General features: G+C 42.4%; 1 protein-coding gene across 8 annotated transcripts in view; it reads right to left on the bottom strand.

Annotated features, from left to right (window-relative positions):
• The window catches only part of OSBPL6 (oxysterol binding protein like 6), a 181,846-nt gene that overhangs the window by 17,652 nt on the left and 149,745 nt on the right, over window positions 1-14,449 (bottom strand). For 4 of the 8 annotated variants that reach the window (XM_084800159.1, XM_084800160.1, XM_084800161.1 and 1 more), the window contains 2 exons: window positions 6,050-6,157; window positions 3,646-3,783 (listed from right to left, as the gene is read on the bottom strand). In XM_084800159.1, the coding sequence (XP_084656285.1) occupies window positions 3,646-3,783; window positions 6,050-6,157 (246 nt within the window). Of the gene's footprint in view, window positions 1-2,947; window positions 3,191-3,645; window positions 3,784-6,049; window positions 6,158-13,859; window positions 13,884-14,449 lie in introns of those variants that run through there. The other 4 variants (XM_084800157.1, XM_084800162.1, XM_084800158.1 and 1 more) reach the window with 2 other exon arrangements.

Genomic DNA, 14,449 nt, shown 5'->3' with positions numbered 1-14,449 from the left:
GGCCTTGTGGAGTAGGCGTGGCCTTGTTAGAGGAAGTGTGTCACTGTGGAGGCGGGCTTTGAGGTCTCCTGTCTTCAAGTGATGCCCACTGTGGGACACAGTTTCCTTCTGCTGCCTGTAGATCAAGATGTAGAACTCTCGGGGTCCCTCCCCAGCGCCATGTCTGTCTGCACGCTGCCACACTTCCCACCATGATGAGGATGATGGCCTAAACCTCTGAAACAGAAAGCCAGCCCCCAGTTTTCCCTATAAAAGTTGCTGTAGTCATGGTGTCTCTTCACAGTGATAAAACTCCAACTAAGATAGTGATGTACAGGGAATCAGAACAGTTAAGAAAGGGCACTAGAACACTTAAGAATTGGGAAACCAGGGCTGGAGAGCTGGCTCAGTGGTTAAGAGCATGGTCTGCTCTTCCGAAGGTCCCGGGTTCAATTCCCAGCAACCACATGGCAGCTCACAACTGTCTGTAACTCCAAGATCTGACACCCTCACACCAATGCACATAAATTAAAATTAAATAAAAATATTTTTCTTAAAAAACTGGGAAACCAAGGTCTCCACTGCAGGCAAGAAAATGACACACTTTAGTGTCCTCAAAGTGCAAACAGCAGCTTTTTTTTCTGAGCACAAAACCAAAACATTCCTACAGTAGAAACATTAGCAAGGAGACGAAGGCAAACAAAACTTGAAAGTCACCTGCAATGCCATCACATAAAGGTTAGTTCAGATGGGCATCATCACATAAAGGCTCCTTCTGACAGGCATCAGCCCCTCTCCCCATCTTATAATGCTAGGGTAAACACACACTGTATGCACCCTGACTTCCAACAAAGAAGGTCACCTTGTATGTGTTTGGCCGTTGGTTTGTTGGTTTGGCTTGGTGCTTTGAGCCGCGGTCTGGCTAGCCTGGGCTCACTATGTAGAATAAGCTGCACCACTCGTAGTGAGCCTCCTACTCGTGCCTCCCAAGTGCTGGGATTAGTTACGCTCGCCATATCTGGCTCTTTAGTTCTGCCCTGTTCTGGACACATTTCCCTTACAACAGATGAAGCCCTTTATCTGGATTTGGCTCGACAGCACTTCAGTGTGCACTGATGGAGTAGGCCAGGATGCAGGGGCTTCCACCACAGCGTTTGGGTAAACTCTTTGTAAACTTGTTTATCTTTCAACAAATTTTCATCATCATATACACTGAATTTTCCCTAGTTTGCAACTTACTTTTTAACTTGATGTCAACATTTTGCTATTGAAAAATTTAAATTTGAATATAATAAAAAAAAAAAAACTATTAGGGCCAAGGGCACAGCTAAGAAGTAGAGAGTTTCGAAGCATGCACAGGGCCCTGGGCTTGAAAGCCAATAGTGCTAAAATTATTTCAATTCACACACACACACACACAGAGAGAGAGAGAGAGAGAGAGAGAGAGAGAGAGAGAGAGAGAGAGAGAGAGAGGGAATAAAACTTAGAGTTGAAAAGAGAGAAAATAAAACTTAGGGTTGAAAAGAGTTCACATATGTGTTTCTGGAGCTGAAATATTTTACATGATACCCTGACAGAAGGACTGCACACATGGGTTAGAGTAACAGAGTTTTGCTTTAGCATATGAGGTCTATAAACAAGGTGAATTAAGAAGAAAATATTTTTCTGACTCCTGTTTTTCCCCTCCACTTGGTCTTCACAATTCTCACTGGCTGCAAGAGAACCAGAGGAACACCACTGGGCTCAGTGAAGTGAGTTCTTTAGCTTGTAGAGAAAAAAGGCAAATGAATCTCTTCTACCCAGTTTGTCTACAACAGTGGCTCTCAACCTCCCCCGTGCTGCAACCCTTTAATACAATTCCTCACGTTGTGGCGAACCCCCTGACCGTAACATTATTTTCACTATTACTTCATAACTCTAACTTGGCTACTATTATGAATCATAATGTAAATATCTGAGATGCAGGATAAGTGATATGCAGGATATGTGATATGTGACCTATTAAAGGATGGCTCACCCCCAAAGGTGTCACAGCCACAAGTTGAGAAACCACTAATCTAAAAAAATCTCTTCTCACTCAATTACAGACAAGGAGACAAGTGCCTACCATAATCGAGTGTATAGTCAAAGCTTGTTTATTGTTCGTGTTTGCTAAGGAAACACCCAGACTTAAAAGGATGCCAGTCCTTTGGTTTCTGATTTCTCACAAAAGAGTTCAGGGACTACTTTTCCAAATGCAATTTGGCACGTCCTTGCAGACACAAATTTGGGCATACACACTAGGCTGGTAGATCATTCTGGAAAGAAGTAGGCCATCTTTTAAAAAATGATGTAGCATTTAGTAGACAATTTACTGAAAAGGAGCTGAGGACTCATTAAGTAAGTACACTGGTAGATACCACATGCCCAGTCAGGAAAATTCTGATGTGAGCTCTTAGAATAATTGTGGATGAACGGCCTGAAAGAACCGTCATGGAATTGCGTTCTAGAGGTGGCCACACGCAAAAACCCACGTGAAATAGACTAAAACGTACTGTGTTGGGAGTGATAAGTGGGACGGAGGTTAATAAGGCGTACAAAAGGCTAGGGGAGTGGGGAGAGAGGAGGACAGCAACACTACACTGCAGGCAGGTCAGCTACCGCGGGCTTCCCTGAAGGGGGCTTCCAAGGAGGAATGGAATGTGGGAATGCTCCAGCTGCATGGATGCCAAGCGTAGAGGTCCTGTCTCCACCAGCAGCTGCAGTACAGAACATGCAACCTGCACACACCCTGCATCTGTTACTGGGATTCACGCACCTGTGCTTGACTCACTCACTAGCTGAGCTTGCCAAGTGTGTTATCGTAAAGGTCTGAGCCGCCTCCTAGGGCGTTCTCATCATGAGGACCCACAAGAGACTGAAGCAGCTTAGACTGAGCCGGGAGCCACAAGGTAACTGAGGAGGAGGGACAATTCTGAGGACATCACGGTGTCTATCATTTGAGTTTATTTCTCGGCCTGTTCCTGAGTATTGTGGCAAAGGGAAAAGAGGAGTAAAAGCAGCTACTTTTGAAAACCTCTAAAAGTACAAGGCACAGGGGCAGGTACGCAGTCCAGTTCTTTCCAGTGTGGGCCGTGTAAAAGACTACTTCTCTTTGTTACAACAAGGGACAATACGGTGTCTTTAGCAAACAGATAACTCCAGGAATCACTCCTTTGGCTGCTGGAAGGATCTAGAACAAAAAGGAACACGAGGCTATTCCTGAGTACAGTAATCAGATACTAGCATTTTTTTGTGTGACAGCTAAATTGTTATTGGGGGTTTTGGGACATGATCAGATTTGTCTTGTAAAACTATTGTTGGCTTTCTATTTCTCCCATCCATCCTATAGTGCCAAATGGCCCCTGAAATGAACTGTCACCATTGATTTGGTTACTTTGGAACACATATAAATGTTTGATTACTTCCCACTACTCATCCAAGTTAAGAGCCCTGAGTTTCATCCCAGAAGCGCTGTCAAGTGCCCAGGGAATGGGAAGCTCCACAGCTTATACACTTCGGCTCTCCTATAATGTGAGTGCTTTCTTGTGACAGAAACACATACAACAGCCCAGAGTCCCGGTCTGATGGGATTCACCCAAACTCACAGTTGCAAGCACATGAGAAGGACACATCCGGGAATCTTACCTCATTCTCTGATGAACTTGCAGACAAGAGCACCTCTTGGGCATCGAAGAACTCTGACACAGATTCTGACATGGAGAGGCGGCTCTCATTGGCCACCTGCTGTGACAGAGGGAGGTTGACATGGATCTGCTCACCAGGCTACAGGGAAGAGAAGCGTATGACAGAATCACGTTTTCCCTCCTATGAGCATTGTCATTCCTGCAAATCAATTAGATTTCTAGAGAATTCCAAACTGTCTGTTTATACCAGTGACAAGGTTTCGCTTGCTACTATGTACAGTTCTGTCTACTGTATCTAGAAACTCCAAATGGCAGAGCTGAAAAGTGGTGACATTACAGCTTGATTTCAAGTCTATACCCTACTGATAACACATGGAATTTAACAGGTGAGCCTTCTCTTAAAAATGTGAACTGCCTGTAGTCTTAGGCCTGTCGTTACTAGTCATGGTCTAAACAGTAAATTTTTTTTTAAAAAAGATTTGTTTATTTATTATGTATACAGTGCTCTGCCTGCACATATTGCCTGCAGGCCAGAAGAGGGTGCCAGATCTCAGATCTCATTATAGATGGTTGTGAGCCACCATGTGGTTGCTGGGAATTGAACTCAGGACCTTTGGAAGAGCAGACAGTGCTCTTAACCTCTGAGCCATCTCACCAACCCCTTAAACAGTAAATTAAATTAAGCCTCAAGAAGTATTTACAGAAACTTCTAGAGAAAGCTAAGCAGATAATGCATAAGACTAATTTCTGAAGTAGGATATATAGATAATCCAATTTCCAGTTAAGCCATACATTTTAAACCAATGAATCATGTCTAGATTTACTGAATGTCATTTCAAGTGAAATATTGTTTTTATATGCAAGGGTACAAACTTTTTTAGAAAAGAAATTAGTTATTTTTTGGGTGTACATATGGGGACAGACACATAAATGTGTGTGTCAGAAAGGTCAAAGGACAACTTGCAGCAGTCTGCTCTCCCTTCCACTCTGTGGTTCCCCAGGGACTGAACTCAGGTCATCGGGCTTGGTGGCAAGTACCATGACTTGCTGAGTTGCCTTGCTGGCTCTAAATTATTTATTTATTTACCAATTTATTTATTTATTTATTTATTTATTTGGTTTTTCGAGACAGGGTTTCTTTGTGTAGCTCCGGCTGTCCTAGACTCACTTTGTAGCCCAGGCTGGCCTCAAACACACAGTGATCCACCTGCCTCTGCCTTCCCAGTGCTGGGATTAAAGGCATGCACCACCACATCTGGCTTTTTTTTTTTAATTTTTAAAAAGTTTATTTGCCTTTATTTTATGTGCATTGGTGTTTTACCTGCCTGTATGTCTATGTCAGAGTGTCAGATCTTGGGGTTACAGGCAGTTGTGAGCTGCCAGGTGAATGCTGGGATTTGAACCCCAGTCCCCTGGATTCTGAGCAATTGAGTGGGTATAATTGTGCTCAGAGTTCAGGGGGACACAAAAGATGAATGGTAAGAGGTGGGCAACTTAAGCCAAAGGTAAGATACCTTGGAATACTTCAAGCTGAACACTTGAGTCTGACTTACAGTAAAATTTATAGTAACATATATGGCTTTTGTGCAAATATGACATTGGTATTGGTTTAAACCCTTGTTTTGTTAGATGCATTGCCATGTTCAAAGCTTTAATTTCTCATGACCATAAAATAGTAAGTTTACAAAAGCTTATATACATTTTGGCCTACATTCTTAATGTTTTTCTATTTTCATGTCATTTCTTCAATATAAAAAAAAATAGTACTGAAACAGCTTGTTAAAAGTGATTCATGACAGCATACTGTGAACAGTGGTTAGTGCAGCACCCAGCACACAGTGCATGTTCACCTGATACCTGTTAGCTACACCCAGGGCCTCTATTAGCCAGGCAAGCAGCCTACCACTGAGCTACACTTCCAGTCCCTGTTTGCTTTTAATTGTCCGAGTCACCATGAAGAGCTCTAGCCACACCTGTTTTAGCAGGAACAGGTAGCTTCCCTCTGTGGATAACTTCTTCCAAAGAAACCTTTAAGCAATTTTTACTTAATGTCTGAGCTAAAACTTTTTTTTTCAACATTTCATTAGACATTTGGTGATAATGAACATGTTAAATACGGAACGAGACAGATGCAGAAAGTTAACAAGCAGTAATAGATTATAAATGAAATATTTGGTGACACCTGGTGAATACAGAATAAATGAAAAGAGACATCTATCACCAAGAATAAGTGATGTCAAGTTCACCTACACCTTTTACTTCAAAGACTACTCAGCTGTCTGTAACACAAATATTTATGGAGAGAATATCATTAATGGAAAACAACTGTTTAAAGCAGGCAAAAATATGAAGCAATGTAGATGCTATAAAATACGTATTCTATACCCACTCTCAATGCGGCTTACCTCATCAGGACTAGGGATAATATTAACACTGACAACCTGATCACAAATGATAGACTCTGAGTGTATTCTGTTCAGCCGACTCCTGAGATCAGCATTCTGGTTCAGTGCCTTAAAGTAACAAAAACTGCAATTGTAACTGCAGGTTAATAAGCAAGCGTGACCAACAAATACAAGGGACAACTTGAGACAACAGATTCTGAGATGCTAGCTCTGACTCTGCGACTCTTACCAAATGCTGGGCCATATCAGTTAAGAAGGAAATAAATGGCTCAGAGTTATGACATTAATTTTTTTGTAATATAAGACCACTACTTAAGTAGGTTGGTGAACTGAAATACTTAATGGGCTTCATAAAAATGATGTATGGATCTCTCTCCTCCTTAGAGAAAGACCCATTACATCCAAGACCAGTCTACCACCACATATATATTACCTTGTGGAACCTGGGATGAAAGTTCCTGATTCTTTCATATTTTTCTTTTGTCCTACTCTCTAAAGTTTAGGACTCATTTCAAAGACAGGTCATCATCTCAGAAAATACTCGGGATAATTAATGAACTGGCTTAGTGTACAGAATTATCTTCCAGTTTGATTAAAGAAAAGTGCCTGTTTTTATTTCTTCAGGGGCTCACAATTAATCCTCTTGGCAGAACAGTAGAGCTAACAAAAGCAACTTTAGCGGCTTCTGCTGAGCAGTAAGGATGCCGACAACCAGAATAGGAAAAGAAGTCCAATGGCAAACCAAGTCTCAGAGACACTCCATCATGGCACGTGGAACACACCAGAAATTAGCATCAGTAAAAACACCGTTTACACAGTCTAGCACATGCGGCAACTGCATATGGTACACAAGCAGAACAGAACAGCTTCACAGAAACGTGCCCCTCACAGGGCCCCTGTGCACAGTGCAAGGGGAGCCTTCTGCTCGTCACACTGGTGTGTGGGAACGTGGTCCATTTCCATAGCAGGATTCAGATCCCTGGCATTTTATCAAACTTCTGACAGAAACCTGTGTGCGGGCAGGGCCTGTGCAAGTCTGGGCAATTCTTTGTTATAAGAGTAGACAGTATATGCCAGAGCTTACTAAGGGGCATCAGCTGGGTTTTGTTTAAAACCCTCAGAACTAGTTTGTATGATATGACAGGCAACACATTGGATCTGGTGTGACAAGTACAGGAGTACTGAAGGTGGCTACTAACCCAACGGCAGTACAGAGGAGGAAATGTCCGGTAACCTAAGAAACCGTGGACATATGAGGAAAGAGATGTGTAGAAGTAAACCATGCACCTCAAAGGAAGAATTCTAATATCTCGTCATCTGGCAAAAAAAAATGCTCAGGTCATTTTTGGAAAGTTTTTATTTATTTATGTACATGAGTGCTCTATTTTCATATATGCCTGCCCACCAGCAGAGGGCACCAGATCTCATTATAGATGGCTGTGAGCCACCATGTGGTTGCTGGGAGTTGAACCCAGGACCCTGGAAGAGCAGCCAGTGCTCTTAACCGCTGAGCCATCTCTCCAGTCCCTCGGACCATTTTTAATAGAAGCAAAAATCTTACTTAAGAATTTGGGGAAAAAATGGCTGCTTCAAGCTTATCCTTTGTGGCTAGCTTACTCGTTCTTTTGGTTATTTCCTTTGCCCGTAAGTATACACAGTTATTGAAATATTTGGGTCAAGTCTACTTTGCCACAAGTAAGTGGAGGAGGCTTCGGTAAAGCACGTGAGGAGCTGACTGGCAGAATCAGCTTTGACCTGAAGTTTTCACACAAATCTCAACCATCCGCTGTTTTTAACATGCCCCTAGAATAATGTTCGTGAAGCAACAACCTCCATGAGGTCAAAGGGTAAGAACCACTCTTCCTCAGGGAGAGGACTTCCACTTACAGGAAAGCTGGGCAGCTGCTCTGGGTAGCTAAAAATATTAAGAGCTCGCTTAAACTCCACCTTAGCCAACTTCCATCAAATGTGATCCTGCCTACAGAAATGTGTAAAGACATACAGGAAATCCTTAAGCATTAATATCAGTAGGAAACGAGCTAAAAGAGTTTTGTTTTAATGTGAAGATAACCTTTTCTCTTCTTTGGCATGGAATGGGGGAAATTGTGGGAAGACGGGGTTTTCTTTACTTTAAGAGGGGAAGGCACAAGGCACGTAAGCTGTTGGAAGGCCTGCATTCCCCCGCTCTCCTCATTTTCATTTTAAGGCCCATGCTACCTTAAAACTCAGAATCCTCCTGCCTCAGCCTCCTGAGTACCTGGAATTACAGATTTGTGCTACTGTGTCCTGTCTATGGGCTGTGATGTCTTTAGTTGCAAAGTACAGCAGTTGTGGTTGGTAACCTCTGAAGCTCACTTCAAATTTGACTAGAACGCCAAGCCAAAGGCTTGCACAGTGCTTCTGGGTCACCGTTCTAAAGAAGAACTGCATACCTCCAGGAGTGTTGAACAATTTTGGATCTGAGGGTTTTCTGGTATTTACATTTTGGCGAACAGGCGCTTTCCAGATTTCTAAGAGCCAACCGGAGGCATAGGCTGCCTCACAGGAAACCAATCATGGTGTTTTCTCATTACGTGTAGCTTATTTTCACGTTTATTGGGATAGTCTAGAGAGATGTTTTAAACCCACATCTTTAATTTTCTCAGTGTTAAACCCCTGATGGTGGCAAGCTGGTACCATAGCAACAAAAGAAAAGTCTTACGTGTGTTCTTTACTGAAGTGAAGAATAACAAATGTTCATAATTCTGTTTCTTTTTTCTTTTAAGTTTTTGAAACTTTGAAAATAAAATTTCTGAAATTATTGTTAATACTTAAGATCAAGAATCCAAAGTGGTTGTACTAGTTTGTACTCCCACCAGCAATGGAGGAGTGTTCCCCTTTCTCCACATCCAGCTTGTGCTGTCAGTTTGATCCTAGCCATTCTGGTAGGTGTAAGATGGAATCTCAGAGTTGCTTTGATTTGCATCTTCTCTGTGATAACTAAGGACATTGAGCATTTCTTTCGGTGTTCTTCCACCATTCAATGGTCCTCTGTTGAGAATTCTCTGGCTATCTCTGTATCCCATTTTTTAATTGGATTATTTGGTTTTGTGGTGTTTAATTTCTTGAGTTCCTTATATATTTTGGATATTAGCCCTTGAGAATCTGTGCTAATTTACATGGTGAATAGTTACAATTGGTTGCCAGTATGTTGACTCTGTGCCAAAGAAAACAAGCTTGGAACCCATTATTAACCATAGCTCAATGCATTTCACTAGTACAAAATTTCAAAGTTGTAACAAACCTGGAAGACCAAATCCTACTTCTATTTTGAACAGGCATCACCTACATGGAATTCAGAGCAAATACCGGAAAGAAATAACTTCTTTGATAATACATATGCAGTGGTAGATACGAGACTCACTATACCACACAAAGGGAGTAGAAACAAGTTGCCATCACCCTGGTAAACTCAAGCCATTAACCAGGCATGCATCAGCCCGTTTTAGCCATCTTCCTCAGCTGGGTCCTCCTTTTGCCTCGGTCATCAGTCTGCTTGTGAAACGCGCTGTGGCCAAGTGCGTGAATGCCGGGCAGAGTGTGCCCAGGCCTGGCCCAGCACCAGATTCTCTAATGGTACCATGAGAGTGGAAAATACTGAAGAACAGAGATATTTGAGAGAGCAACAGCAATTGCAGTAATATATAATATGAACGATCCCAGAAGATGGTAAGAAAGAGTGTAGGGACTATGCTCACGGAGAGCAAACAGGGACAGAGCAAGGAAAAAGGAGGCGAAGTCCAGCCACTAGTGCCAGCCACTGAGCAAGAGAAACTCTGGAGGACTTCCTGGAAGAGTGTGGAACACAGGGAGAAGCACTGTGGAGCCAGCACTGTACCACACGAACAGTTCTTCACCGGGAAGCCAGACAGGGGTTGTCTGCACTTAGTGAGTCTGGTCTGTGTGGAAGACCCCACAGAGAATACCCAGCCCCTTGCCTCCTGTCCTCAGATATACCAACGTTTAACACATTAATAAAAGCAGTTCTAGGGGCAGGCATGGTGGCGCATGCCTGTAATCCCAGCACTCGGGAGGCAGAGGCAGGAGGATCCCTGTGAGTTGAAGGCCAGCCTGGTCTACAAGGTGAGTCCAGGACAGCCAAGGCTACACAGAGAAACCCTGTCTCAAAAAAAACAAAAAACAAGAAACAAAACAAAACAAAAAAAGCAGTTCCTTTGGATCAAACCCTTTGGGTATAAGGTAAAGCTAGCTCAAAAGAAGTGAGAAAATTAATGCAAAACCCAAATTCTGGGCAACTATCCCTGTTTTTTTTAATAAAAAATACTGTTATATTTAGAACATGAAAAAGAGTGTAAAGTCTTTTTTTAAATTCACACTATGTTACCAGTGTGTCATTCTTTCTAGCTTTTCCTCCTATGGCTTTTTTATTTTGTTTTGTTTTGGTTTGGAGACAGGGTTTCTCTGTGTAGCCTTCCTTGGCTGTCTTAGACTCACTTTGTAGACCAGGCTGGCTTTGAACTCACAGAGCTCTGCCTGTCTCTGCCTCCAAGAGTGCTGGGATTAAAGGAATGCACCACCATGCCCGGCCCTATGTACTTTTTTTTTTTTTAGTTGCTTCCCAGGTGCATGGTTTCCACTCCATATGTTCACTTTACCCTCTGGCCATGACTACATGCAGCCAACTCTTTATCAGCATGGCTTAGCTGCATGGTAGGCAGTGCTATTTCCTATGATTGGACACTTAGGTAGTTACTAAGTTTTACTACAATAAATGTGTTTTGGTATCAGTGTAGACCTACAGAGACAGTGGGTTATATCTGAAACTTGATGTATAGGATCTATGGAAAGCATTCAAATTTGCTGGAGACCCAGGGAACTGTAGAATTCAGAAGCAAATAAATACACTTGGAAGTTTTCTCCCATTACAAATTATTTATCTGCAGCATGTGTAATGCTGTGGACAGGAAAGATGACAGATTCTACAGCTGGGATTGTAAATTATGCCATTATGTGCCTTGAGCCAGCCTTTTGCTTATGGTCTCATTGCCAACACATTTCAATAATTCTAAATGCACATTTGGCCCCACAGCTCGCACCTCTGAGGCGCTCTGTCAGTTCAAATTGACAGCAATGTTTTGTTGTTTTCCTTCTCTCTCAGCATGTACCAAATGACTCGCTTAATGCCTGTTGCTTATTTGCTTAATGAAATACAGTAATTCCAGTGGAGTAGATGGGTCAGATGCTGCTGTTCACATTAATACGGATTCAATTCACACTGTATTCAGCACAAGCCGTGTACAAATTCTGGGGTGAGAAACCAAACTAGCAACATACAAATGGGGCATGCCATGCTGCAGACAGACTCACACGGCCCCGATGCGTGACTGTGTTGCTAATCGGGTGGGACAAAGCTATCTTAGATTTATAATACACAATTGGGCTGATGCTAAATAAGGCCATTTATAAGAGACAGATGCCAAAGAAAATGTCCTGTCCTACAGACCTCAGTCCAACATCGATGCTTGTGATGGGTGTGAAAGGATGTGTTACAAGAGGAGTAAAATTACACAGCTACGTTGTGTCTGTGTCCATATAGATTAGGGAAAAGGAATTTATTGATCTCCAGCCTTGCAAGTTTCTACTTACTCATGGTAGTAACAATTTATCCCAGGCACAGAGCTGAGAGTGCTAACCTCACCTCCTACACATGCTATGTGCCTGTTAAAAGGACGTGGAATTCATTGAGTTGATATGACATATATTGGAAAGCTTCACTAAGAACGCAGCATCTTAACCACTACATATCTGTTAAACAGGACTCACGGCAGATGCCCAATGGCTGGCAGATGGTCAGCTGATGGCCAGGCCAAGCTGATTCCATGGTGCCTCACAAACCCAGTCCCTCCTCTACCCACCGTGAAACCTCTTTAGTCTGGGAATATTATCTCACGTATCATAAGGCCGTCTCAAATTAGCTAGAGTGGTGAATCTGACCTACTGTTTTTGCCTTCATTTCATCCATTTTCCATACTACTATACTTGACTGACCTTTCTAATATGTACAGAATGCTATAATATTTTCAATTTCTGGTACCTAAGCTTCTTTAAGCCTTCCTTAGCATTGGAAGCATAAATTTAATCCTTTGTGTAGTCCTCAATGGGCTGGTTGCCATGTAATGACTACCTGTGGGGTTCACCAATTCTCTAGACCCCTATATAATGTTCAAAACATCAGCATCCATTCACTACAGAAGAGCAGACTGTGCCTAAACAGGAGCGGTAGTGAATTCTAAAGCAGAAGTCCACCTCAGTGATGATGGGAAAAATGGCCAATGAGTGTCTGACTGGCCCAAAGGGAGAGTATAGGTGGACACGACGATACTATCATGCACAAAAGCTATGCTAGGCAAGTGCCAGAATCGAATTTTCTGGTGGCTGATGTGCAACAGTCTTAATAGCCCCAGGCTATTTTTACATCTTTTGAGCCCTTTGGTTAGAGAGAAAATCTAAGTTTGACAATGCCAAATAAAATAGCCCAAGAAAGATTTACCGAGGCCCTTACTTAAGATGCAAATTAAGTATCTCTCAAGAAAGGGGCCTATTTTAACTCAGAAGGTGTGGAGCTGACACACTTTTGCTTTATTCCACTCTTTCTCTCTAGTGTTGGATCTTTCTTCACCACCTCAGAGATGTCTCCTGAGGAAGACAGGTGCCTGTCTGTGCTTCCAGCTCAGTGACCTCTTACTTTCTGAACAACCATGACCCTAGAAATCTGTCCTACCAAGCACTGCCGTGAACGGAACAATGCAGTCCCTTTGGCTCTTTCCTGGATGGACAGTGCTGACTTGCCAACAAGCTCATGAGCTTCCTGGAAACCAGGCCTATGATGGTCCATGCCTCGCATAACATCTACCCAGTGAAATGTAAACATGAACGAGCAAATGATTTGCTACCATTGCTACCACTCTTCCTAGTCATTTCTAGATTCATTTGAAGTCAATCCTAGGTCTCTATCCACTTTTTAGATTGGGTTTCATGAGTCCCAGGGTGGCCCCAAACTCACTCTGTAGCCAAGGGAGGTCTTGAGCACCAGGCCTTCCTGCCTCCATGTCCTGAGCACCAGCATTATGAAGCATGTGCCACTTTGCCCAGTTTTATGTGGTGCTAGGGTTTGTGCATGCCAGACAAGCATTTGATCAGCCTAGTCATCCCCCCAAGACCTCAAGCCTGTTCTTTGTCTTCACAAAAAGCAAAGAGAAGCAAGCAAGCAGCAAGCAAGAGACAAATTCTATTCTTCTCAATATACGTTCAATTTACGTTCCTAGCTTCCATCATCAAAGATACTGAAGAAACACTGCAATACTTTGGGGCTTGGGGTGTATTTTATGTGTCTTCACGATGACATCTGCATGTTTGCCTGACTACCATTGATCTTTTTGCTGCCATGGTACAGTCACAATAATGATCCAGAAGACCAATTAATGTCAGCAGAGCACTGAACGAAATCGTAGACAAGAGCAGATGCTAGAATCTCTGCAAGGTTATATGTGAAGTCCTCTGCATGTGCTGTGGTGAAGCACAGGCCCCCAAGGCCCTGATATATATATATATATATATCAGTTGGTGTGATTTGTGGTGCTGGGGAACATGTAACCTAGATATCCACCCTTCATCATAGGAGACTGAATAGTGAAAACACTGACAGGCCAGGTACAAAAAAACCACAGTGATGAAAGTTCACACCTAATGTTTAGGGACTGTGGGGTGGGTATATTCAAGCAGGGTTGGACCCACATGGAGAACCACTTACCCAGGATTTGTTGGCTCCTTCACTCTGATCCAAGGCACCAGGAAGTGAACAATATTTTATATAAACACTGAGTTCTCACACAAAAGTCACATAACAGCATTGCATGCTCAAAGGAATCAAACTGAGTGCATTTAAGGACTAACTAAGAAAATCCTTATCCCAGGGTAAGAAGTGCGTGGCTTTCAAGGGTTTTTAAAGAGAAACTCAACTGTGAGGCATACAGGGGTGTGACTACTATTACTAAGACAAAATATGACATATGCTAAAATATAAAAGTCTAATCCAGGGAGCATAACAGACAGGAGAAAATCCCAAGAGTGCAAATCAGAAAAGAAATAGGTTCATAGTAATTAGTAACTTTCAGCACATTAAAATATAAGTGGCAAATATAAGGAGTAGAAGACATAGTAGATTTGTTCTATTTTCCATTGGATTGAATATATTCTAGAATATTCCTTAACCATGTTAATCATGTATGAATGTTTGTGTGGTTTTTTGTTTGTTTGTTGTTTGTTTCTAAATCTGGAGCTATCTGACGAATGATCGCAAACATTAACTCAAGTAGTCAACAACTATATGTGCTCAGCAAT

This window comes from Acomys minous (genome assembly GCF_964271855.1).
Source record: "Acomys minous genome assembly, chromosome: 10".
Taxonomy (NCBI): Eukaryota; Metazoa; Chordata; class Mammalia; order Rodentia; family Muridae; genus Acomys; species Acomys minous.
The sequence above is the reverse complement of the archived record's forward strand: the minus strand, read 5'-3'. Positions and strand labels throughout refer to the sequence as shown.